General features: G+C 56.3%; 1 protein-coding gene across 1 annotated transcript; it reads left to right on the top strand.

Moving 5' to 3' along the window:
• The first annotated feature begins 1,271 nt into the window (after positions 1-1,271).
• DUOX2 (dual oxidase 2) lies at positions 1,272-23,610 on the top strand. Its single transcript, XM_038750679.1, has 33 exons — positions 1,272-1,347; positions 2,948-3,034; positions 3,134-3,298; positions 3,612-3,799; positions 3,969-4,170; positions 4,353-4,519; positions 5,059-5,119; positions 5,332-5,428; positions 5,620-5,710; positions 5,917-6,019; positions 7,159-7,322; positions 7,516-7,691; positions 7,877-7,995; positions 9,548-9,685; positions 10,910-11,023; positions 11,996-12,198; positions 13,220-13,405; positions 13,560-13,785; positions 13,901-13,994; positions 14,236-14,435; positions 14,532-14,601; positions 14,979-15,062; positions 15,291-15,463; positions 16,230-16,460; positions 16,756-16,855; positions 18,076-18,125; positions 19,744-19,871; positions 20,174-20,327; positions 21,639-21,871; positions 22,044-22,202; positions 22,582-22,737; positions 23,094-23,222; positions 23,488-23,610. The coding sequence occupies exons 1-33, from the start codon at positions 1,272-1,274 to the stop codon at positions 23,608-23,610; spliced, it is 4,647 nt and encodes a 1,548-aa protein (XP_038606607.1).
• Positions 23,611-26,164: the final 2,554 nt, after the last annotated feature.

Raw genomic sequence — 26,164 nt, 5'->3', positions numbered from 1 at the left:
TCTATTCTATTCTATTCTATTCTATTCTATTCTATTAGTATGGCTTTGTTCTCTGTCTCCCCGTTTTAGACTGTGAGCCCACTGTTGGGTAGGGACTGTCTCTATATGTTGCCAACTTGGACTTCCCAAGCGCTTAGTACAGTGCTCTGCACGCAGTAAGCCCTCGGTAAATACGATGGATTGATTGATTGATTGATAATGGCATTTATTAAGCGCTTACTATGTGCAAAGCACTGTTCTAAGCGCTGGGCACTGTTTTATTTATTTTACTTGTACATATCTATTCTATTCTATTCTGTTAGTATGGTTTTGTTCTCTTTCTCCCCCTTTTAGACTGTGAGCCCACTGTTGGGTAGGGACTGTCTCTATATGTTGCCAACTTGTACTTCCCAAGCGCTTAGTACAGTGCTCTGCACACAGTAAGCGCTCAATAAATACGATTGATTTATTATTATTATTATTATTATTATTATTGTTAGAACAGGGAAAGGTCGAACAGGTGACAGAGAGGAGACCCCCAACAGTGGAGGGTGGGGGTTTCATGTGGAAGGAGATGAGGCCGGATCTTGATCGGCCTCCGGGGGACCCCGATCCACAGGAACAGTGGTCCCCTCCTCAGCAGCTGGGACCGTTCGGCTCTGCCACTTGTCTGCTGTGTGACCTTGGTCGAGTCACTTCACTTCTCCGTGCCTCAGTTCCCTCTTCTGCAAAATGGGGATTAAGAGTGTAAACCCTATGTGACACAGGGATTGTGTCCAATTTATCTCGCATCTACCCCAGCGCTTAGAACAGTGCTTTGGCACATAGCGAGCGCTTAACAAATACCATAATTGTTATTACTATTCGGGACGTAAAGGGAGGGAAGGGACCCGGACGCCTGAGTTCTGCCTCAGTTTCCCTCCGGAGGGAAGGCAAGCGGGCGCCCCCAGGAGGGACCCTCTTATTATTTCCTTTCCTCGGTGGGGCGGAGGCAAGAGAGGCAGTGTAGTCTAGCAGATAGCCCACGGGCCTGGAAGTCAAAAGGACCTGGGTTCTAATCCCTCCTCCCCCACTGGTCTGCTGTGTGACCTTGGGCAAGTCACTTCGCTTCTCTGTGCCTCAGTCCCCTCACCTGTAAAATGGGGATTAAGACTTTGAGCCCCATGTGGGACGGGGACTGGGTCTGACCTGATTTGCTTGTATCCACCCCAGCGCTTAGTACAGTGCGTGGAACGTAATAAGCGCTTAACAAATGCCACAATTAATTGTTATTATTATTATTATGGTTAAGGATGCTCCGCGGGGGACCAGGGGTGCTGATGCTGGCGTTGGCAGGCGGGCTGCTGAGCCTCAGCCGGGGCCTGGCGAGTGAGTAGGGCGAGCCGGATGGGGGCGCCCCTTTCCCGTGGGAACCGTGGCCATGGGGGAGGAGGACTGGAGGCCGGGAGGATGGGAGGACTGGAAGCCGGGAGGACGGGAGGTCTGGAAAGCGGGAGGCCGGGAGGATGGGAGGCCTGGAAGCCCGGATGATGGGAGGTCTGGAAAGCAGGAGGATGGGAGGCCTGGAAGCCAGGAGGATGGGAGGACTGGAAGCCCAGATGATGGGAGGTCTAGAAAGCAGGAGGCCGGGAGGATGGGAGGCTGGGAGGATGGGAGGCCTGGAAGCCGGAAGGATGGGAGGTCTGGAAAGCGGAAGGCTGGAAGGCTGGGAGGCTGGGAGGATGGGTGGCCTGGAAGCCAGGAGGATGGGTGGCCTGGAAGCCAGGAGGATGGGAGGTCTGGAAGCCCGGAGGATGGGAGGTCTGGAAAGCGGGAGGCCGGGAGGATCAGAGGATGGGAGGCTGGAAGGATGGGAGGCCTGGAAGCCGGGAGGATGGGAGGCCTGGAAGCCGGGAGGATGGGAGGTCTGGAAAGTGGGAGGCCGGGATGCTGGGAGACTGGGAGGCCTGGAAGCCAGGAGGCCGGGAAGATGGGAGAAGCAGCGTGGCTCAGTGGAAAGAGCACGGGCTTTGGAGTCAGAGGTCATGGGTTCAAATCCCGACTCCGCCAATTGTCAGCTGTGTGACTTTGGGCAGGTCACTTAACTTCTCTGGGCCTCAGTTACCTCATCTGGAAAATGGGGATGAAGCCTGTGAGCCCCCCGTGGGACAACCTCATCACCTTGTAACCTCCCCAGCGCTTAGAACAGTGCTTTGCACATAGTAAGCGCTTAATAAATGCCATCATTATTATTTATGGGAGGACATGGAGCGGTCCACCCCCTTGGGATCCCCAGGTGGGTCTCCCTTCCCAGCCCAGCCTGTTGAGGCAGGTGTTTGCGGGGAGGTTGAGTTTATTATTATTAGGCAGCCTGGTGGCCTGCTGTCAGTGGAAAGAGCACGGGCTTGGGAGTCAGAGGTCATGGGTTCTAATCCTGGCCCCCCCACATATCTGCTTGGGCAAGTCACTTCACTTCTCTGAGCCTCAGTTAATAATAATAATGATGATGGCATTTATTAAGCACTTACTATGTGCAAAGCACTGTTCTAAGCACTGGGGAGGTTACAAGGTGATCAGGTTGTCCCACGGGGGGCTCACAGTCCCCATTTTACAGATAAGGTAACTGAGGCCCAGAGAAGTGAAGTGACTTGCCCAAAGTCACACAGCTGACAAGAGCCGGGATTTGAACCCATGACCTCTGACTCCAAAGCCCATGCTCTTTCCACTGAGCCATGCTGCTTCTCTAAGTTACTTCATCTGCAAAATGGGGATTAGGACTGTGAGCCCCAAGTGGGACAACCTGATCACCTTGTAACCCCCCCAGCGCTTAGAACAGTGCTTGGCACATAGTAAGCGCTTAACAAATGCCATTATTATTATTATGTGGGCTCGTGGCGGGCGGCGGGGCTGAGCCCTTCCAACTTTGGGGGGGATTAAGGTCGGGTAGGTCAGGCGGGGCTCCCCGCCCTGACCGTGGTGGTGTCCACAGGCGACCAGGCCCCAGCCCCGAGGTGGGAGGTGCAGCGCTTCGACGGCTGGTACAACAACCTGCGACACCACGAGCGGGGAAAAGCGGGTAAGGGGCGCTGGCGCTGAGGGGTGGGTGGGGGTCTCCGGGGTCCTGGAGGGTGGGTGGACGTGCCAGGCCCACCGGCGACCCTCCCCATCCCCGCAGGCTCCAGGCTGCAGCGCCTGGTCCCCGCCAACTACGCGGATGGCGTCTACCAGGCCCTGGGGGAGCCGCTCCTGCCCAACCCCCGCAACCTCAGCCTCACGGTCACGCGGGGCCCCTCCGGCCAGCCCTCGCTCCGCAACCGCACCGTGCTGGGGGTCTTCTTCGGTGAGCACCGGGGCCGGGGGCTCAAGCCTGGGTGGGCAGGGGCAGGGCCAGTTGCCGGGGCCGGAGATGGACAGGAGCCGAGGGTGTGTGTGCATGCATGTGTGGCTGGGAAAGGTTGAGAGGTAGGACCAACCAAGCACTCAGTACAGTGCTCTGCACACAGAAAGTGCTCACTAAATACGATTGACCCACCCGCCTTCCTTGGGAGCGTGGGGCGGCGTTGAGGCCGGGCAGTGCCAGCCGGCGAGGTGCCCCAGCGCTCCGTCCCCTCCTCCCTGCCGGTGGCTGACCCCCGCCTGACTCCCGTCCCCAGGTTACCACGTGCTGTCGGAGGTGGTGAGCGTGGAGCAGCCCGGCTGCCCCGCCGAATTCCTCAACATTCCCATCCCGGCCGGGGACCCCGTGTTTGACCCCGACGGCAGCGGGGATGTGGTGCTGCCCTTCCAGCGGAGCCAGTGGGACCCGGACACCGGCCAGAGTCCCAGCAACCCCCGCGACCAGGTGGAGGCCGGGGCCGGGCTTCCCCAGGCCTTCCCCCCAACCCACCGCCCCTATTCCCCACCCCACCACATTCCCTCACAAATCCCGGGTGGAGCTGGGGCCAGGGGCTCCTAGGGCCGGGGGAGGCGCGGGTGTCACTCGGGTGGTGACCCCCGCCCACCCCGGCCAGGTGAACGAGGTGACCGGCTGGCTGGACGGCAGCGCTATCTACGGCTCCTCGCACTCCTGGAGCGACGCCCTGAGGAGCTTCTCTGGGGGCCAGCTGGCGGCCGGGCCGGACCCGGACTTCCCCAGGGACACGCAAGGACCCCTCCTCATGTGGACAGCCCCCGACCCCTCCACGGGCCAGCGCGGGCCGCGGGGCATCTATGGTGCGGGGACGTGGGGCAGAAGGGGCCGGAGGGGGGTCATGAGGAGGGCCGGAGCGGGAAGGACAGTTGAGGGCTAAGAATCAGCCATGGGCTGGGAAAGGTCACCGTGGCGGCCGGGGAGGGGCTGGGTGGTGGCCAGGTTGGGGCCGGATCAGGGTAAGTTGTGGCCTCTTTCCCGGCAGCCTTTGGGGCCAAAAGGGGGAACGAGGACCTGTTCCTGCAGGCGCTCGGCCTCCTCTGGTTCCGCTACCACAACTGGTGGGCAGAGCGGCTGGCACGCGACCACCCTCAGTGGGGGGACGAGGACCTGTTCCAGCATGCCCGCAAGAGGGTCATCGCCACTTACCAGGTTAGCCCTGCCCTGGACACCCAGACCCCTGGACACAGCCCAGAAGAGTGACCCCCACCAGACAGAGACTCCTGGACACAGCCCTTCCAAGCCCAGAGATTACCCCACGCTGTACAGAGACCCCCAGACATAATCTCCCAACCTCAGGGAATGGCCTCACAGGACAGGAATCCCAAACATGTACCCAGCCCCGGGGTGGTCCCCTCCCTCAAAACATGGCCATCCCAGGGAACCCAACCCTCCTGCTCCACAGCTACGTGAACAGGGTGGTAGGGAACAGGCGGGGTTCCCTACCACCTCCAGTAACCCTGAGCCCCCGATCAAACCCTATGACCCGAACCCTCATAGCCCCTCCCTTCCCTTAGACTGTGACTCCCTTAGACTTAGACTGTTCCCTTAGACTGTGAGCCCACTGTTGGGTAGGGACTGTCTCTATATGTTGCCAACTTGTACTTCCCAAGCGCTTAGTACAGTGCTCTGCACACAGTAAGTGCTCAATAAATACGATTGATTGATTGATTCCCTTCTCCCCACTGCAGAACATCGCTCTGTATGAGTGGCTGCCCAGCTTCCTGCAGAAAAGCCCACCCCCATATGGAGGTGAGGGGGAATGAGGACTCATGAAAAGCTGAGGGTGGGGGCAAGGGATGGACTTACTAAGCGCTTAACAAATACCATTATTATTATTATTATTATCATTATTATGGGAGAGGGAAGTCAGGGAACTGAGGGGTGGGAGTGGGGCTTGGGAAACAGGGAGGTTGGGGGCATCTGGCGCCTGGAGGCTCAGGATGACCCCCTCCTGCCTCCAGGGTACCGGCCGTTTCTGGATCCCAGTATTTCCCCCGAGTTCCTGGCAGCTGCGACTCAGTTCTCCTCCACCATGGTGCCCTCGGGGGTCTACATGAGGTAGGGGAAGAGTGAGGAGGGTTGCCGTCTCTGGCCAGTCTCAGGGTACCAAAAAGCCTCTGTGGACTCCAAGGAAGCAGACTAGAGAAGTGCCGTGGGCAGGGAGGCCGCCCCCAGTCTGGGTGGGACTTGGGTGAGGGGCTGGGGCAGAGGCTTGTGAGTCTGTACATTGCCCTCTCCCACCATTTCAGAAACGTCAGCTGCCATTTCCAGGAAGTCACCAACCAGGACGGGAGCGTCTCTCCAGCCCTGCGTGTCTGCAACAGCTTCTGGAGCCGACAGGTCCGGGGCGGGGATGCTGGCTGGGGGAGGATGAGGACGATCGGGTGGGTGGACGGGGTGGGCTTGGGGCTGCACCCGACAGACCTGGGGTTGGGGTTGCAGACCCTGGCAGACAGCATTCCCTCTGGCAGGGAAAAGGGGCCATGGGGATGGAGGGGATTTTGGGATGTGGGGCTCCAGAGTCCTGAGGCCACTGTCCCACCCAGAACCCCAACCTGCCCAGTGCCAAGGCCGTGGATGCGCTGCTGCTGGGCATGTCCTCCCAGATCGCCGAGCGCGAGGACAACATCGTGGTTGAGGATCTGAGAGGTGAGTGGTGTTCCCTGCGGAGGGGAGGGCTGGGGGCACGGCTCCCATGCTTTGACTTCCCTGTACAGCCTCCGAACTTTTCCTTTCCCGCCCTTGCTTTCCCAGCGCATGGGGTCTGAGCACTTCTCTGTGCAGGCACAGGACTGGCTCCAAAGGCAGACATGGAGAGGAAATACAAGGCCCTGGCCTCTGGGAGCTTTCAGTTTGTGGGGCTGAATAGGACTTGAACACACAATTAGCTCCTGGGTGAGACAGCAGTCCACAAAGTTCCTGCTTTGTCCCATGGGCCTGAGAGCTGCAAGGCTGGGCCACTCCAGGCCGGTGGGAAGGGAAGTTAATCAGGGAGGCCTTCCTGCAGGAGTCAGTCAGTCGTAGTTATTGAGCACCTACTGTGTGCAGAGCACTGTACTAAGAGCTTGGGACAATACAACAATATAACAGACACATTCCCGGCCCACAGCGAGTTTACAGTCTAGAGGGGGAGAAAGACAGTGGCTTGAAGAACGCAACTGTCAGCTGTGTGACTTTGGGCAAGTCACTTAACTTCTCTGTGCCTCAGTTACCTCATCTGTAAAATGGGGATTAAGACTGTGAGCCCCATGTGGGACAACCTTAGTACAGTGCTCTGCACACAGTAAGCGCTCAATAAATACGATTAAATGAATGAATGAATGAATGACAACCTGATCACCCTGTAACCTCCCCAGCGCTTAGAACAGTGCTTTGCACATTGTAAGCGCTTAATAAATGCCATTATTATTATTATTATTATTATTATTATTTGGGTGAGGTGGAGGAAGCAGAGTGTCGCAAGGGTTAGAGGAGGAGTTGAATACCAGAGGGGAGATCTGTAGGGAGAGTGGGGCCAGCCTGAGGAGGAGATCAGGGCCGGCCAATTAGATTCATTCATTCATTCATTCAATCGTATTTATTGAGCGCTTACTGTGTGCAGAGCACTGTACTAAGCGCTTGGGAAGTACACATTAGCAACATATAGAGATGTTCCCTACCCAACAGCAGGCTCACAGTCTAGAAGGGGGAGACAGACAACAAAACAAAACATATAAACCAAATAAAATAAATAGGGGAACTGCAGCCCCGGCCCCCCTCCAGGCTGAACTTCCCGCACTTGTCTCTAGATTACTGGCCTGGCCCTGAGAAGTTCTCCCGCACAGACTACGTGGCCAGCAGCATCCAGCGAGGCCGTGACCTGGGGCTGCCCAGCTACAATCAGGCCCTGGAAGCCATGGGGTTGAAGACTCTCACCTCCTGGAAAGACTTCAACTCCAATGTGGACCCCGAGGTCAGGCCTCCCAACTTCTCTCTCCTCTCCACACCCCTGAGCTGGGTGGGAGGGTGCAAAAGGGTCCCTCATTCCACCGAGTGGAGTCGAGGAGTCTAGGATAGGGGTTGACCGGCCTAAGGATCATGGAGGGCACCGGGTACAAGCCCCCCGCACCACCCTTTCTCCTCTTTAACTCTATCCCCGGGCCCAGGTCCTGAATGCCACGCTTGCCCTGTACGGCCACGACCTGTCCCGGCTGGAGCTGCTGCCCGGGGGCCTGCTGGAGAGCCAGGGCGACCCCGGGCCCCTCTTCAGTGCCATCGTCCTTGACCAGTTTGTGCGGCTGCGGGACGGGGACCGCTACTGGTTTGAGAACATAAGGAACGGGTGAGTCCTGGCGTGGTGACCCCCAACCCTGTCTCAGCCCCGGACCTCCTGCCTTCTGCCGAGTGTCCCCAGTGCTGTGCCCCTCTCTCAGCCACGGTGCCCTCCCTGCTCTGCCCAGTGCCCGGGCCCTGCCCTCCATCCTCCGGAGGAGCCGGGCTCCTCACTCAGAGCCTCCTGCCCCCCAGGCTGTTCTCCGAGGCACAGATTGCCGAGATCAGGAACACATCCCTTCACGACGTCCTCGTGGCAGTCACCGGCGTGGATCCCGGAGCCCTGCAACCCAACGTCTTCTTCTGGCACGAGGGTGAATGATTGCATGAGGAGAGAGGGAGACAGGGAAGCCGGGTCCTCTATCCTGCCTATCCTCTTCCCCTCGTACCCCTCTCCATCCCCCCCTTCTTACCTCCTTCCCTTCCCCACAGCACCTGTATATATGTATATATGTTTGTGTATATTTATTACTCTATTTATTTATTTATTTATTTTACTTGTACATATCTATTCTATTTATTTCATTTTGTTAGTATGTTTGGTTTTGTTCTCTGTCTTCCCCTTTTAGACTGTGAGCCCACTGTTGGGTAGGGACTGTCTCTATATGTTGCCAGTTTGTACTTCCCAAGCGCTTAGTACAGTGCTCTGCACATAGTAAGCGCTCAATAAATACGATTGATGATGATGATTGATGATGGCAACTTGAGCCCAGCCAGGCAGTGGGCCCCGGCTCAGGATGTGCGGGATCCCCGGCAGGCTTTCTAGTGGGCACAAGGATGGGATTTGGGCCAACTCTAACCCTAATCCCTCTCCTCCTTTCCAAAGGCTCCTCTTGGTCCAGTTGTTGCACAACCAGCGGGCCCGGAGAGTCCAACTGGGGCTGACTTCCCGCAACCTCCCTCAGGGTTATCCCACTGGGCAGGTTGGGGTTGCAGGAATAATAATAATAATAATGATGGCATTTGTTAAGCGCTTACTATGTGCAAAGCACTGTTCTTAGCGCTCGGGAGGATACAAGGTGATCAGGTTGTCCCACATCAATCAATAATAATAATAATAATAATAATGATGGCATTTATTAAGCGCTTACTATGTGCAAAGCACTGTTCTAAGCGCTGGGGAGGTTACAAGGTGATCAGGTGTCCCACGTGGGGCTCACAGTCTTCATCCCCATTTTACAGATGAGGTCATTGAGGCACAGAGAAGTGAAGTGACTTGCCCAAAGTCACACAGCTGACAATTGGTGGAGCCGGGGTTTGAACCCACGGCCTCTGACTCCAAAGCCCGGGCTGTTTTCCACTGAGCCACGCTGCTTCTCTAATCAATCAATCGTATTTATTGAGCGCTTACTGTGTGCAGAGCACTGTACTAAGCGCTTGGGAAGTACAAGTTGGCAACATATAGAGACGGTCCCTACCCAAGAGTGGGCTCACAGTCTAGAAGGGGCTCACACTCTTAATCCCCGTTTTACAGATGAGGGAACTGAGGCCCAGAGAAGTGACTTGAAGTCACACAGGTGACAATTGGCGGAGCTGGGATTTGAACTCATGACCTCTGACTCCCAAGCCCGGGCTTTTTCCACTGAGCCACGCTGCTTCTCAGTATTTGATCGGTATTCGATTTGGTTGGTAATTGAGAAGCAGCGTGGCTCAGCGGAAAGAGCCCGGGCGCCGAGAATTGTCCTTAGTTCACGGATTGGCCCCGAGCATCCTCCAGGGGCCGGGGTGGCTTATCCTGGGTCAGGGTCTCTGGCCAAGCCTCTGGTCTGACCCCACGTCCCTTTCAATCAATCAATCAATCGTATTTATTGAGCACTTACTGTGTGCAGAACACTGTACTAAGCGCTTTCTCTCCCTTCCCCACAGGTGACCCTTGCCCACAGCCTCAGCAGCTCACCAACGCGACCCAATCTCCGTGCACGCCCCTCACGGTGTTCGACTACTTCGAGGGGAGCGGCCCTGGTTTTGGAATCACCATCGTGGCCCTCTGCTGTCTCCCGTTAGGTGCGTCCTCTCCTCCCTGCTTCCCACTCTTCCATGCCCGGGCGCTTGGCTGGCAATTCATTCATTCATTCATTCATTCATTCATTCATTCATATTCGTTGAGCGTTTACTGGGTGCAAAGCACTGTACTAAGCACTTGGGAAGTACAAGTTGGCAACACGTAAAGATGGTCCCTACCCAACAACGGGCTCACAGTCTAGAAGGGGGAGACAGACAACAAAACACGTGGACGGGTGTCAAGTCGTCAGAACCGACAGAATTAAAGCTAAATTCATTCATTCATTCGTATTTGTTGAGCACTTACTGGGTGAAAAGCACTGTACTAAGCACTTGGGAAGTACAAGTTGGCGACATGTAAAGACAGTCCCTACCCAACAATGGGCTCACAGTTGAGAAGGGGGAGACAGACAACAAAACATGTGGACGGATGTCAAGTCGTCAGAACAGACAGAATTAAAGCTAAATTCATTCATTCGTATTTGTTGAGCGCTTACTGGGTGCAAAGCACTGTACTAAGCGCTTGGGAAGTCCAAGTTGGCAACATGTAAAGATGGTCCCTACCCAACAATGGGCTCACAGTTGAGAAGGGGAAGACAGACAACAAAACACGTGGACGGATGTCAAGTCAGAACACACAGCATTAAAGCTAAATTCATTCATTCATTCGTATTTGTTGAGCGCTTACTGGGTGCAAAGCACTGTACTAAGCGCTTGGGAAGTCCAAGTTGGCAACATGTAAAGACGGTCCCTACCCAACAACGGGCTCACAGTCGAGAAGGGGGAGACAGACAACAAAACACGTGGACGGGTGTCAAGTCGTCAGAACCGACAGAATTAAAGCTTAATTCATTCGTTCATTCATTCAATCATATTTATTCAATCAATCAATCAATCAATCGATCGTATTTATTGAGCGCTTACTGCGTGTAAAGCACTGCACCAAGCGCTTGGGAAGTACAAGTTGGCAACATACATGCACATCATTGACAAAATAAATAGGAGAGTAAATATGTACGAGTAAAATAAATAGAATAAAAAATCTGTGCAAGCATATGTACAGGTGCAATTCTACGCCAACTCCCAGACTTGCCCCTTCCCCAGCTGGTCCCCTGCCTGCACGCTGGAGCTACTTCGAGCTTTCGGGGCATCTCTGAAGGTGCGGTGGGCAGAGGTGAGGGGAGAGGGAGCGGACTTCCCACGGCTCACCTTTCTGCTTGCCACCAGTGAGCTTGCTCATCGCCTGGGTAGTGGCCCGTTTCCGCAGCCGGGAGTTCCGGAAACTGCAGGAGGAGAGGAAGCTGAGCGTGAAGAAGGAGCTTTCCTCAGATGAGGTGCCAGGTGAGGGAGGGGGCATCTGGCGGCATCGCTGGAGGGGAAAGTCAGGTGATGGTGGGGGCGGATGGTGACGGGGGGCCATGCAGGGAGGCCAGTGAGTGGAGCAACTGGAGGTTGTCCCCAAAAGAAAGAAGCAGCGTGGCTTAGTGGAAAGAGCCCGGGCTTTGGAGTCAGAGGTCATGGGTTCGAATCCCGGCTCCGCCACTTGTCAGCTGGGTGACTTCGGGCCAGTCACTTCTCTGGGCCTCAGTGACCTCCTCTGTAAAACGGGTGAAGCAGCGTGGCTCAGCGGAAAGAGCCCGGGCTTCGGAGTCAGAGGTCATGGGTTCAAACCCCGGCTCTGCCATTGTCAGTTGTGTCAGTTGTGTGGCTTTGGGCCAGTCACTTCATCGTCAATCGTATCTATTGAGCGCTTACTGTGTGCAGAGCACTTCTCTGTGCTTCAATTACCTCATCTGTAAAATGGGGGTGAAGACTGTGAGCCCCTCCGTGGGACAACTTGATCGCCTTGTAATCTCCCCAGTGCTTAGAACGGTGCTTTGCACATAGTAAGCGCTTAATAAATGCCATCATTATTATTATTCACTCGATCGTATTTATTGAGCGCTTACTGTGTGCAGAGCACTGGACTAAGCGCTTGGGAAGTCCAAGTTGGCAACATCTAGAGACGGTTCCTACCCAACAGCGGGCTCACAGTCTAGAAGGGGGAGACAGAGAACAAGACAAAACATATTAATAAAATGAAATAAATGGAATAAATATTGTTGGGTAGGGACCGTCTCTATATGTTGCCGACTTGGACTTCCCAAGCGCTTAGTCCAGTGCTCTGCACATAGTAAGCGCTCAATAAATACGATTGATGATGATGATGATGACAAATAAAATAGAGTATAAATATGAAGAGAGCCCAGAGTGGGGGGCAGCGTTGGTGGGGCCACCCCCAGCCCCTCACACCTCCTCTTCCCACCTCCACAGCCCTGGAGTGGCCCGGCCCGGGCCTGGGGACCTACCCCGTGTACCTGCAGTTCCTCCCGGAGCTCTGCCTGCGCGTGCTGGATGAGCGGCTGGCCGTGCTCCGGTCCGTCCAGCTCCGGCTGCCCCAGCAGCTCAACCTCATCCAGTCCAACAACCGGGGTTGCCGGACCCTGCTGCTCAAGATCCCCAAGGAATACGACCTGGTAAGGGCAGTCGGCCTTGCCCCCCCTTGTTGTCCCCATCCCGGACTCCGGGAGTTGACCCCTGCCCTTGGTCCCATCCTGAGCCTTCCCCTACCCTGGAAAGTCCAGCCAGTGAGTGATTCATTCATTCTTTCATTCATTCAATCGTATTTATCAAGCGCTTACTGTGTGCAGAGCACTGGACTAAGCGCTTGGGAAGTCCAAGTCGACAACATATAGAGACGGTCCCTACCCAACAACGGGCTCACAGTCTAGAAGGGGGAGGCAGACAACAAAACAAAACATGTGGCCGGGTGTCAAGTCGACAGAACAAATAGAATTAAAGCTAGATGCACATCATTTAGACTTTTAGACTGTGAGCCCACTGTTGGGTAAGGACTGTCTCTATATGTTGCCAACTTGTACTTCCCAAGTGCTTAGTACAGTGCTCTGCACACGGTAAGCGCTCAATAAATACGATTGATTGATCTTAGACTGTGAGCCCACTGTTGGGTAGGGACTGTCTCTATATGTTGCCAACTTGTACTTCCCAAGTGCTTAGTACAGTGCTCTGCACACGGTAAGCGCTCAATACATACGATTGATTGATTGATCATTAACAAAATAAATAGAATATTAAATATGTACAAGTAAAATAAATAGAGTAGTAGATCTGTACAAACATATATACAGGTGCTGTGGGGAGGGGAAGGAGGTAGGGCAGAGGTGGGGTGTTGGGGAGGAGGAGAGGATAAAGGGGGCTCAGTCTGGGAAGGCCTCTTGGAGGAGGTGAGCTCGCAGTAGGGCTTTGAAGGGAGGAAGAGAGCGAGCTTGGCGGTAGTGTGGAGGGAGGGATTTCCAGGCCAAGGGGGAGGACGTGGGCCAGGGGTTGACAGAGGGACAGGCGAGAACGAGGTGATGCGGGGAGGGGCATGTTGGCACCACAGCAGTTGGTCCCCAGACCCCCGGGCCCCCACCGCTCACTCTTGGGAGGGTAGCCGGCCCTCACACTCACTCAGGACTTGCTCCGCCCCGCCTTCAGGTGCTGATGTTTAACTCGGAGACGGACCGGGGCATCTTCCTCCGGCATGTACAAGGCTACTGCGAGCGCTGGGGCCTGCACCACCAGCTGCAGGAGATGCGGGAGCAGGAGCTGCTGCAGACCGCCGTCTCCAAGCAGCAGCGCGGCATCCTCCTGGAGACCTTCTTCAGGCACCTGTTCGCTCAGGTTGGCAGGGTCCAGTCGCCTGCCTTAGATCCCGGCTGAGGCGCCTCCTCCTCCCACTCCCACCTTTCCCGTTCTCTGTCTCCTTCCCCATCTGACCCCCGCTCCCAGATAGCCTGCCCCCCGCACCTGACTGGGCCTGCTCCCTTGGCCCCAGGTGTTGGACATTGACCAGGCGGACGCGGGGGTCCTGCCCCAGGACTCGTCGCAGAAGGTGAGGGAGGCGCTGGCCTGCGAGCTGAGCCGGGCCGAGTTCGCCGAGTCTCTGGGCCTCAAGCCCCAGGACATGTTTGTGGAGTCCATGTTCTCTCTGGCCGACAAGGACGGCAACGGCTACATCTCCTTCCGCGAGTTCTTGGACATCCTGGCGGTCTTCATGAAAGGTGGGAGGGGCGGGACTCACCAATCCTGGCTCTGTGGGGGAGAACCTTGGATGGCCCCAGGGGTGGAGGCACACCTCTCCTCTCCTGATGACCCCTTCCCCCAACCCCGATCCAGGCTCCCCGGAAGAGAAGTCCCGGCTCATGTTCCGGATGTACGATTTTGATGGGAACGGACTCATCTCCAAGGATGAGTTCATCCGGATGCTGAGGTCGGAGCGCCCTGATCACCCCCTGTCTGGCCTTTCCCTGCCCTGTCTGCCCCTCCCTGCCCCTCCCCTCCCAAGCCGCCCCCCCTTGCTCCTCCTCACCCACAAACGACCCCTTCATACCCAGGCTGCCCCTCCCAAAATGCCCCAATGTTCACCTGCCCCCACGTCTCTTCTGTCCCCCTGCTTGGCCCCTCAAGCGCTTAACCCCCATGACCTCTCTGATCTCCCGTCCCGGGCTCAGGTCCTTCATCGAGATCTCCAATAACTGCCTGTCCAAGGCTCAGCTGGCGGAGGTGGTGGAGTCCATGTTCCGGGAGTCCGGCTTCCAGGACCGGACGGAGCTGACCTGGGAGAATTTCCACTTCATGCTGCGTGACCACGACAGCGCACTCCGCTTCACCAAGCTCTGCATCAAAGGTGTCAGGAGGTCGGGGGCTGGAGGCCTGTTGTGAGGGGTTGGGGGGCTGGGGAGCCGGGGACCGGGGTTATATCCTCCTCTCTCCTACTCACGGGCCTCTCCTCCCGTCCCCTCCCCAGGTGATCCTGACATCTTCAGGCAGAACATTAACAACCGCATCTCCTTCCTCACCCACAGAAGGCTTGGAAGGTGAGCGTCTGCTGGGGCTGAGGGCAGGGGAAAGAGCAGGGGAGGGTCTTTCCTTCAGGGTCCTGAGCCCCCCTCGATCCCCTACGGGTAAGGGGAAACAGTCAACTTGTTCCCAAGACAGCAGCCAAATATGCCCTCATCTCTCCAGAGTCCCTGGGTTGGGATCACCCTCCCAACCCCTCCAAGCTGGAGATGGACAGGGTCTGGACCTGGGGCCACTTCCACCTCTATTTCCCCCATGCCTCATTTCTCTCTGCCGGGTTCAAGGCCCCTGTGGGCTGGCACAATGCAGCTCCTGGGGATTCTGCCCCTTCTTCCTCCCCTATCCCTCAGTGGGGAGCCGGGATGGGGATTAAACTTATCTGCCTTATGGACAGCACTGCCCCCACCGAGGAGGACCTCCTGCCGTCCAAGGGCCTGGAGACTGGTGGTTCTGAGCTCAGGAAGAGGTTTGGCAAAAAGTGAGTCCTTGGCCTCACCTCCTTCCCCTGGGCGCGGTAGCTTCTGGGGTAGCAGGGGAGGCGGGGAAGAGTGGGGAAGGGGCCGGTTCAACTACCAGGTCCAGGGTGGCTTGGTGAGTTGGGAAGTAATGGGGTGGGGGTCAGCCATGGGAGACTCACTGGGCAGGGGAATGGGGGAAGGGGCTGGGACCACCCTCCCAACATCCTCCCTTCTCACCTGGGATCCAGGCCTCCACTTCCACGGCTGTACACCGAGGCACGGCGGGAGAAACTGCATCGTGGCCGCCTACACCAGCGACTCCAGCAGTTCAAGCGCTTTGTGGAGAACTACAGGCGTCACATCGTCTGTGTGGCCATCTTCTCCGCCATCTGCTGTGGCCTGTTTGTTGAGCGAGCTTACTGTGAGGCCCTGGAGGGGTGGGGTGGACTAGGCCGGGACCGGTGGGATGGGCTGGGCCGGGAGCAGTGTAGGGAACTGGGCTGGCATAGAAGCAGCTTGGAGTAGTGACTAGAGCACAGGCCTGGGAATCAGTAGGTCATGGGTTCTAATTCTGATGCCGCCACTTGTCTGCTGTGTGGCCTTGGGCAAGTCACTTCAGATCTCTGTGCCTCACTATGTCATCTATAAAATGGGGATTAAGACCGTGAGCTCCATGCGGGACAGGAACTGTGTCCAACCCGATTTGCTTGTATCCATCCCACCATTTAGTAGACTGGCCCATAATAAGTGCTTAACAAATACCAAAATTATTATTACTATTATTATTGGGGGGGATGCACAGGCTGAGTCAGGGTGGGTGTGAGGGACTGAGGTGAGAGGGCATCCTGGGTCACCCTCCTTGGAAAGGAGGAAGAGGAGAGGCTGGAGAGGGCTGGCTTTTGTCCCAGAGAAGCCCCCGAGTTTACCTCTCATTGCCATCCAGCCCACTCCCCTTCCCTTCCCATTTCTGTTCTGACCCCTCCCCACTTCCTTCTGTGTTTTGACCCTTCTCCCCCTTCTAGACTGTGAGCCCACTGTTGGGTAGGGACCGTCTATATGTTGCCAACTTGTCCTTCCCAAGCGCTTAGTACAATGCTCTGCACACAGTAAGCGCTCAATAAATACGATTGATTGATTGATTGATTGATTGACCCCTCCACCTCCCCCTTCTTGTTCCCCATTCCCAGACTACGCGTTCGCCTCGCCATCCTCGGGTATCGCCGACACAACGTTCGTGGGCATCATCCTGTCGCGGGGCACGGCGGCCAGCGTGTCCTTCATGTTCTCCTACATCCTGCTCACCATGTGCCGCAACCTCATCACCTTCCTGCGCGAGACCTTCTTAAACCTCTACGTGCCCTTCGACGCCGCCGTCGACTTCCACCGCTGGATCGCCATGGCGGCCGTCGTGCTGGCTAGTAGGGCTCTACCCTCCCGTCCCCTCCTCTCCGCGTCCCTTCCCTCCCTTCCTCTTCCCGTCCCTTCCCTCTCTTCTCGGGGAGGTGGCAGGTGGCTGGTGTCACCCGCCCCTGAGGGAGGGAGTGCAGAGATGAGGGCTGCTTTGACCCGAGCTATGTCCGTTCCCAGAGAGAGGGTCAAGGCCCACTCCTGAACCCTTGCTGCTTGAGGCAAGGAGCTCTGCCACCTCTCCGTCTCTAACTCTAGTCTCCATCGTCTCTCCCTGATGCCGGCCGCCTCTCTTTGTCCCCGCAGTCCTACACAGTGCTGGCCACGTGGTCAACGTGTACATCTTCTCCGTCAGCCCACTCAGTCTGCTGGCCTGTATCTTCCCCAACGTCTTCTTCAACGACGGGTCAGTCTGAGGAGGGAGATGGGAGGGAGGAGCGACTCGCACCTTACTCCCTAGCTCCCGGCGTTGTAAGGCAGCACCCCTTTCCGCCCCCAGGGAAGGACTTGAGGTGGTGGGGGCCCTGGGAAAAAGCCAGTTCCTAGCCCCTAATAATGATAATATTTAAGTGCTTACTCCGCGCTTAAGATTACCTGGCAGGACACTGTCCTTGTTCCACATAGCAGGCATTTCCCCCCGCCCATTTTACAGACGAGGAAACGGAGGCCCAGACTCCCCTGCTCAAAGTCTACAGAGAAGCAGCGTGTCTCAGTGGAAAGAGCACGGGCTTGGGAGCTAGAGGTCATGGGTTCGAATCCCGGCTCTGCCACTTGTCAGCTGTGTGACCTTGCGCATGTCACTTAACTTTTCTGAGCCTCAGTTCCCTCATCTGTAAAATGGGGATTAAGAGTGTGAGCCCCCCGTGGGACAAACTGATTACCTTGTAACCTCCCCAGTGCTTAGAACAGTGCTTTGCACATATCGGTTCTATTTATTTTATTTTGTTAGTATGTTTGGTTTTGTTCTCTGTCTCCCCCTTCTAGACTGTGAGCCCACTGTTGGGTAGGGACTGTCTCTATATGTTGCCAACTTGTACTCCCCAAGTGCTTAGTACAGTGCTCTGCACACAGTAAGCGCTCAATAAATACGATTGATTGCTTGATTGATAGTAAGCGCTTAATAAATGCCATCATTATCATTATTCTCTGAGCCTCAGTTCCCTCATCTGTAAAATGGGGATTAAGACTGTGAGCCCCACGTGGGACAACCTGATCACCTTGTATCCCCCCCAGCGCTTAGAACAGTGCTTCGCATATAGTAAGCAAGTGCTTAACAAATGCCATCGTTATTATTATTATTATTATTAAAGTCACCCAGCAGGTTAATGGCAAAGCTGGGATTAAACCCTCCTCACTCCCAAGCCCGTGCTCTCTGTCCTCGGACGTGTCCCTTGCGGGCCATTCCCTCTCCCCTGGAGTGGGGTTCAGCGGTGGCCCGCTTCTCCTGTGCGAGCGAGGGCTCAGTCGCTATGATTGTTTTAGACTGTGAGCCCACTGTTGGGTAGGGACCGTCTCTATATGTCGCCAACTTGGACTTCCCAAGCGCTTAGTCCAGTGCTCTGCACGCAGTAAGCGCTCAATAAATACGACTGATGATGATGACGATGATGATGATTGTTTCTCCAGGTCCCAGCTGCCCCAGAAGTTCTACTGGTGGTTCTTCCAAACCGTCCCAGGTAACAGGCCATGCCGGGGGCTGGGGTGGCAACTGGCCCAGTGGCCCTGGCTCGGCAGCGCTGTTTCTTCCTAACCCGGAATCGTAGCGAGATTCTGTCGGGGGCACGGCTGGGACTCGCTGCTCCCACCTGCAATTTCCACTCTGAATGGCTCCCCCAGGACTCCCCAGCGGTCTGGCTCTGTGAGCTTGGGGGGCCAGGGGGCTGGGAGGGAGCTCAACCACACCCAGACAGCTTCTACAGCCTCAATCAATCAATCAGTCAATCGTATTTATTGAGCACTTACTGTGTGCAGAGCACTGGACTAAGCGCTTGGGAAGTCCAAGTTGGCAACATATAGAGACAGTCCCTACCCAACAGTGGGCTCACAGTCTAAAAGACTCAGTCCCTCTGGTTGCCATTCATCCTCTCCTCCCCCTCCCCACCGCCTTACCTCCTTCCCCTCCCCACAGCACCTGTATATATGTTTGTATGTATTTATTACTCTATTTATTTTATTTGTAAACATTTATTCTATTTATTTTACTTTGTTAATATGTTTTGTTTAGTTCTCCGTCTCCCCCTTCTAGACTGTGAGCCCACTGTTGGGTAGGGACCGTCTCTCTATGTTGCCGACTTGGACTTCCCAAGTGCTTACTACAGTGCTCTGCACACAGTAAGCGCTCAATAAATACGATTGAATGAATGAATCCTCTGTGGGGTCGGGGGGCTCAACCACGCCCAGACAGCTTCTACAGCCTCAGTCCCTCCGGTTGCCGTAGAGAAGCAGCGTGGCTCAGTGGAAAGAGCCCGGGCTTTGGAGTCAGGTCACGGGCTCGAATTCCGACTCCTCCACATCTGCTGTGTGACCTTGGGCAAGTCACTTCACTTCTCTGGGCCTCAGTTCCCTCATCTGTAAAATGGGGATTAAGACTGTGAGCCCCCCGTGGGACAACCTGATCACCTTGTAACCACCCCAGCGCTTAGAACAGTTCTTTGCACATAGTAAGCACTTAATAAATGCCATTGTTATTATTATTATTATTATCCTTCCCTGCCCAAGATCTTCTCCCATCTCCACCTCAACCCCCATAGCCTCTGACCAGGCCCCACTCCAGTCCTGGATTACCACCCACTTCCATCCCTCTGGGCCCCCCAAGTCATATCTCCGCTCCCTGCCCCTTAGCTCTCTGCTCCCTACCCCTCAGCCCTCTGTTCCTTTTCTCCCGCTCTCTGCCCCTCTCTGCTCTCTGACCATTGCCCCGCAACTCTCTGATCCATACCCCTAAATTATCTGTTGCCTCCCCCCAGCACTTTGCTCCCTGCCCCTCAGCTTCCTGTGTGGAGGGCATGGGGGGAGACCAGTTTGGGTTTAAAGGGGAAGGAAAGCAGGGCTGGGGAAGGGAGTTGAGGCGAGCGAGGGTTGTGGGGATTAAATCAGAGGGAAGAAGTGAGCCGGGGATGGGATCAGGGAGAAGGGAGAGCGGGACCAGAAGAGCTGTTAGCCAGCTTCCCGTTAGGGTGTCCCCGGCCCTAAGCATCAGGACCGGTGAGGGGAAGGATGCGGGGGAGGCTAGGTCGAGCTCCAGGGTGCGGGCGCCTGGCTCAGGGCTCCTTTCCCCTGGCCCCTGTGGCCCAGGTATGACCGGGGTGCTCCTGCTCGTTGTCCTCGCCATCATGTACGTCTTCGCCTCCCGCCACTTCCGTCGCCGCAGCTTCCGGGGCTTCTGGCTGACCCACCACCTCTACATCCTGCTCTACGTCCTGGTGAGTGCCCGCCCGTGGGCATGAGGGGCAGCAGGGTGGCAGTGTGTGGTGGCCGGGACCAAGTGAGGAGAGGGAGCTGAGGGATGTCTTTCGGGCTCCAGCCACTGCAGGGGATTAGCTCCTGGGGATCCAGTGCCCTCCAGCTCTAATTCCTCCCTGAGCTGAGTCCCCTCCGAGGATTCTGGACGGTCCCTTGGAACCCCCCACAGGGGACTGCCTGTGTCCCGGGCTGGAGGGCGGCTGGGTCTGGGCCAGGGCAGGGGTCAGCAGTGGGTGACTCTGGGCTGCACCATGTCTCCCAGCTCATCATCCACGGCAGCTACGCCCTGATCCAGCAGCCGCGTTTCTACATCTACTTCCTGGTCCCTGCGCTTATCTACAGTGGGGACAAGTTGGTGAGCCTGAGCCGGAAGAAGGTGGAGATTGGCGTGGTGAAGGCCGAGCTGCTGCCCTCGGGTACGGGCTCTGAGGGGGCACCGGGCAGTGGCAGGAAGAGGAGAAGGAGCGGCGGCTGTTGCAAGAGAGGAGAGGGATTCGCCAGTGCTATTTATTAAATGCTTCCTGGGAGCAGGGCACTATACCAAGCACTCGGGAGACTATAATCCCAGCCCTCAAAGAGTTTCTGGTCTAAGGGGAAAAATCGGGTCCCTGTCCAAGTACCCTCTTCCACCTGCCTGGAGCCTGTGAGCCACGAGAGTTTCCCTGGTGACAACCCTTCCCTGGGTTGAGTGGCTGGAATTGGCAGGGTCCTCCCCAAAGTTTCTACCCAGCAGGAACTGGGCTCTGGTGTAGAAGGACAGATTTGGACTGGACACCTGGAAGGACATTCTAGTCATAAATTGTGAAACCCTGGAGCAGAAGGCAGGAGAAGGCTCGATTGGCCTTCTCTGAAGAACTCAGAACACATGAGCAGAACAAGGGCCCCCCTTTGCCTTAAGGCATGGGTCAGATAAGATGACCTCCTAAAGCAGGAGCCTGGATCTGTCCTGGCCATGGGGCTGGGAGAGTCACCGGCCCACCTGATTCTGGAAGGGAGCCCGGGATCTCCCTCTGCCCCATCCCTATTTCCTCTCAAAGTCCAGGGGATTCAGAGGCAGGATTCAATGGGGAAGGGGGAGAAGTAGCATGGCTTAGTGGACAGAGCTTGGGCCTGAGAGTCAGAAGGACCCGGCTTCTAATCCCAGCTCCGCCACTGTGTGACCCTGGGCAAGTTATTTCACTTCTCTGGGCCTGTTTCCTCCTCTGTAAAATGGGGATTAAATCCTATTCCCCCTACTTAATCTGTGAGGCCCTCATGGGACAGGGACTGTATCCAACCTCATTCTCTTGTATCTATCACAGCTCTCAGTTTTTTTCTTTTTAATGGCATTTATTAAGCGCTTACTATGTGCAAAGCACTGTTCTAAGCGCTGGGGAGGTTACAAGGTGATCAGGTTGTCCCACGGGGGGCTCACAGTCTTAATCCCCATTTTACAGATGAGGCAACTGAGGCACAGAGAAGTTAAGTGACTTGCCCAAAGTCACACTGCTGACAACTGGCAGAGCCGGGATTTGACTCCAAAGCCCGTGCTCTTTCCACTGAGCCATGCTGCTTCTCTAGTTCAATGCTTGGCACGTAGTAAGTGCTTAACAAGTACGATTGAAGAAAAAAAGTGTGCATATGGGTGGGCGGTCCCTACTCTGAGCTAAGCCAGCACACAGTACCAAGGTCTCCCCTGCTGCCTGTCTCCTTCTCCTTGTTACCCTGTCCCTCTCGCCCACCCCCAGGTGTGACCCATCTACAGTTCCAGCGCCCCCAGGACTTTGAGTACAAATCCGGGCAGTGGGTGCGGATCGCCTGCCTGGAGCTGGGCACCACGGAGTACCACCCCTTCACGCTGACCTCCGCCCCCCACGAGGACACACTCAGCCTGCACATCCGCGCCGCGGGGCCCTGGACCACCCGCCTGCGGGAGATCTACACTCCGCCCCAGGGGGTCGATCGTGCCAGATACCCCAAGGTGCCCCCACAGCTGGGGCTGGATGGGGATGGGGGGAGGCAAGACCATAGATGGGGTCAGTGTGGCCAACAGCCCCGGGGCGTAACAGGGCCCCTTCCCCTCCGTGTCTCCCACCCCCTCTCTGGGTGGGAGACAGCCGGGCCGGGCACCAGACTGGGTCCTTCTCCCTCAGCTCTACCTGGACGGGCCGTTCGGAGAGGGCCACCAGGAGTGGCACAAATTTGAGGTGTCAGTGCTGGTTGGCGGGGGCATCGGGGTCACCCCCTTCGCCTCCATCCTCAAAGACCTGGTCTTCAAGTCATCAGTCAGAAACCAAATGCTCTGTAAGAAGGTAAGACCTCCTCTCCCCCCGCCACCATCACACACACAGACACACACACATACGTGGGGTGCAGAGACGTGCCCCCGTCCCCTCTGGCCAGGGTATCAACTGGTCAATCAGAGCTGATGACCCCGGACTTAATAATAATAATAATAATGATGGCATTTATTAAGCGCTTACTATGTGCAAAGCACTGTTCTAAGCGACTTGGAGCACCTCAGAAAGGGGGAGAAAATTTGGAGGTGTGAGGGGAAGGGCAGTCCTCCTGTTGGGGCCTGTCGGTTCTGTTCTCCTGGGGGCCGGGAAGGGGGATCTGGTGAGGGGACGGGGGAACTTGGCCTGGGGTGGGAGTCCCGAGCTGAGCCTGAGCGGGAACCGGTGCTTCCAGATCTACTTTATCTGGGTGACGCGGACGCAGAAGCAGTTCGAGTGGCTGGCCGACATCATCCGCGAGGTGGAGGAGAACGACCGGCAGGAGCTGGTGTCCATCCACATCTACATCACCCAGCTGGCCGAGAAGTTCGACCTCAGGACCACCATGCTGGTGAGGCTGGGCAGGGAGACACCGAGTCTGAGAGGATCAGATCCCCCCACCCCGCAAGCCCCATCCCTGTGTCTCTCCCCTCTTCTCTGTCCCAGTCCGCCCCCCTCCTCAGCTCTGTCTCTCCACTTGATCTCCAACTCCGTTCCCACCGCTGTGACCCTTCATCTGTCACCCCCCCACCTCTGTCCCTCCATCTTTGGCTCCTGGCCTTGTCCCCGTGTCTGACCCCCCGTTCTGTCCCTGAGGCTGCGCTCAGCCTCTGACCCCCACCCCAACCCCCCAGGCCCATTCCCAGCCTGGTCCTCATCTGCCCTCTGGCCCCGGGCCCGGGCCTGACTTCTTCCCCCTCTCCTCAGTACATCTGTGAGCGCCACTTCCAGAAGGTGCTGAACAGAAGCCTGTTTACGGGCCTCCGCTCCGTCACCCACTTCGGCCGCCCGCCTTTTGACCGCTTCTTCAGCTCCCTACAAGAAGTTCACCCTCAGGTCAGAATTCAATACCCCCACCCTGGTCCCCAAAGGAAGGGGATGAGTTGGGGCTTGGGCTCCCTGCTCCGCTCAGGTCCCCTTCCATCCTCGAGCTTCCATGATTCTCATCCTCATCCCCCAGCCACAGCCCCCTCCCTCAGTTCGGGCCCTGACCCCGTGACCTGCCCACCTCCTTATCACCACCATCTGGGCACCGGGGTTCCTCTGGCATGGGGGAGGTCTGGGAACCTCCCTCACACACATAAACACACAATTCCTCCAGGTGCCGAAGATCGGGGTGTTCAGCTGTGGCCCCCCCGGCATGACCAAGAACGTGGAGAAGGCCTGTCGGCTCATCAACCGGCAGGATCAAGCCCACTTCGTGCACCACTACGAGAATTTCTGAGCTTCCCGCCCACCCTGGCTGCTCCCGCTGACCCTCCCACATCCTCGAGGAAAGGGAGGAGGGCATGCACCCTGCATCCCCCTCCCAGGGACTCTTCTGCTGGGCATTGCCCTGGACTTGCAGTGGGGAAGGGACTCAAGGGCAATCATTGTTTGTTTTTTTTATGGTACTTTTTAAGGGGAGTCTCTATGGGTCGGAAACGACTTGACAGCATAAGACAAGACGTGGAAGTGCATACTATGTGCCAAACACTGTTCTGCGCAGTAGGGTGGCTACAAGTCAATTAGGTTAGAAACAGTCCTGTCCTGCATGGGCTCACAGTCTGAAGCAGGAGGGAGAGCAGGTATTGAATCCCCATTTTACACTTGAGGAAACTGAGGCAAAGAGAAGACTTGCCCGAGGTCACATGGCAAGTAATTGGCAGAGCCGGGATTAGAACCCAGGTCCTCCAACTCCCAGGCCCGTGCTCTTTCCATTAGGGCATGCTGATTCTCAGTCATCAGAGGAGGGGGAGAAGCTGGGCTGGATCATTCATTCAATCATATTTATTGAGCGCTTACTGTGTGCAGAGCACTGTACTAAGCTCTCCAGAGGCCTTGCCCTGCCCAGCCTCGCCCCTCACCCGGCCCCCCGGAACTCCTGCTGATAGTTTGCGGAGGAGACAACCCGTGTCCAGTCGTAGGGTGGGATGGAGTAAGGGCTAACCCCCCTAGATCGGCCATCTTTGTCTCCACAATAATGGTGAAGGGGAGGAAGAAAAGAAAAGGAAGAAGGACAAAAGGGACCAAGAGAAAGCTGGACAGGGAGGAATAGGAGGAAAAAGAGGATGAAATAAAGTTCAATTAGACTCCATGGCTTTGCAGTGGTCACTACCTTCCAGAACGGCTGGCGTGGGGAAGGGGGGAGGGCGGGAGGGAGGCGGGAGGGAAGAGAATCCATAGGTGGGGGGCTGGGGCTGGGGAAGGGCGGGCTGATCTTGGACTCTGCTCGGATCCCGCGGCCACCTCCCTCCATCAGGAGCGATGGGGACCCCTTCCACGAATCCCCTCCCCAACCCTCTCTATGCCGCTCGGATGATAGCCTCAACCTGGAGACCCCAGCCCGCAACCTCCATCCCAAACTCCACTTAGCCAATCACTCCCAGGCTCCCTTTGACCTGCACTTGCAGATGTCAGGCAGACTCCCCGAGGATGTGCTGGCCTCCCTGAAACACACACCCACAGCCACACACGAGGACACACATCTTCATGAGCAATCAATGGCATTTGTGATGGCATTTGTTAAGCACTTACTATGTGCAAAGCACCATTCTAAGCACTGGGGGGATACAAGGTGATCAGATTGTCCCACGTGGGGCTCACAGTCTTAATCCCCATTTTACAGATGAGGTAACTGAGGCTGAGAGTTTAAGTGACTTGCCCATTGTCACACAGCAGACATGTGGCAGAGCTGGGATTCGAACCCATGACCTCTGACTCCAAAGCCCGTGCTCTTTCCACTGAGCCACGCTGCTTCTCAACATTGCTTATATTTATTTTCTCCGACAATCGTATTTATTGAGCGCTTACAGTGTGCAGAGCACTGTGCTAAACGCTTGGGAGAGTACAATATAACAGAGTTGGTAGATGTATTCCCTGCCCACAGTGAGCTTACAGTCTAGAGGGGGAAACAGACATTAATAGAAATATATTAGAATTGACTGTAAGCTTGTTGTGGGCAGGGAATCGTACTCTCCCAGGCTCTTAGCACAGTGCTCTGCACACAGTAAGCGCTCAATAAATACGATTGACTGAGAAAATAGATATAAGCAATGTGCGGCTTCCCCAAGCTCCCACCCTCTCTCCCCCTCCATCTTCCTTTCTCCTTCACTCTTGAACCCATCCCCTTGGGAGCCAGGGGAGCCTTCCCGGGGCAGCCCACCCACCCTCTTGGGGCCGGGGCTGGAGCCATGGGCCGCAGAATTACCGTCTACATAAACTCAAGCTCCCCCAGGCCGCTCTGCAGGTGGGACCCCAGCACTCTATCCCCGTACCCCACTAGTTGTTCTGCAGAATCTGGAGATTTCACAGCCCTGGTGGAGGTCAGGACAACGGGAAGCAGAGCAGAGGGGCTACCAGCGACTCTCTGTATGGTGTGGGGGACTCAGTCTCTCCCTCCCAGCCCCAGAGAACTGCCCCTTCCCTCTCCAGCTCCTCTCCCCTTCATCAGGGTGCCCAATTATTGAATTTAGCAAATTCCCCAGCCCCAGCTCCTACTCCTCACCCTCCAACCACCTCCAGGCTGGCCCTAGGGGCAAGCAACAGTTCAGCTGTGGACTGGGCAGTGGGGTCAGTGGACCCCACTGGAGGGAGAGGACCGAGGGGCTGGAATTGGAGGCTGGGAATTCCACCTCTGACAACTTCTGTGGGATTGCTCTCCGGGATGGGTGTCCGGCTGGCTGCACAGATCCGTAGATCTTTCTCCGAGCCCATTGTTGGGTAGGGACCGTCTCTATATGTTGCCAATTTGTACTTCCCAAGTGATTAATACAGTGCTCTGCACACAGTAAGCGCTC

Source organism: Tachyglossus aculeatus, chromosome 8 (genome assembly GCF_015852505.1).
Source record: "Tachyglossus aculeatus isolate mTacAcu1 chromosome 8, mTacAcu1.pri, whole genome shotgun sequence".
Classification (NCBI taxonomy): Eukaryota; Metazoa; Chordata; class Mammalia; order Monotremata; family Tachyglossidae; genus Tachyglossus; species Tachyglossus aculeatus.
This window is presented reverse-complemented; position numbering and strand designations above follow the sequence as displayed.

Bases quoted from the DNA above. Each gene is read 5' to 3' on its own strand.
- DUOX2 (XM_038750679.1), top strand. From the start codon at position 1,272: ATGCTCCGCGGGGGACCAGGGGTGCTGATGCTGGCGTTGGCAGGCGGG. The intron at 15,063-15,290 runs GTGAGTCCTTGG...CCTGGGATCCAG, and splicing joins AGGAAGAGGTTTGGCAAAAA to GCCTCCACTTCCACGGCTGT. The intron at 16,856-18,075 runs GTCAGTCTGAGG...TTGTTTCTCCAG, and splicing joins AACGTCTTCTTCAACGACGG to GTCCCAGCTGCCCCAGAAGT.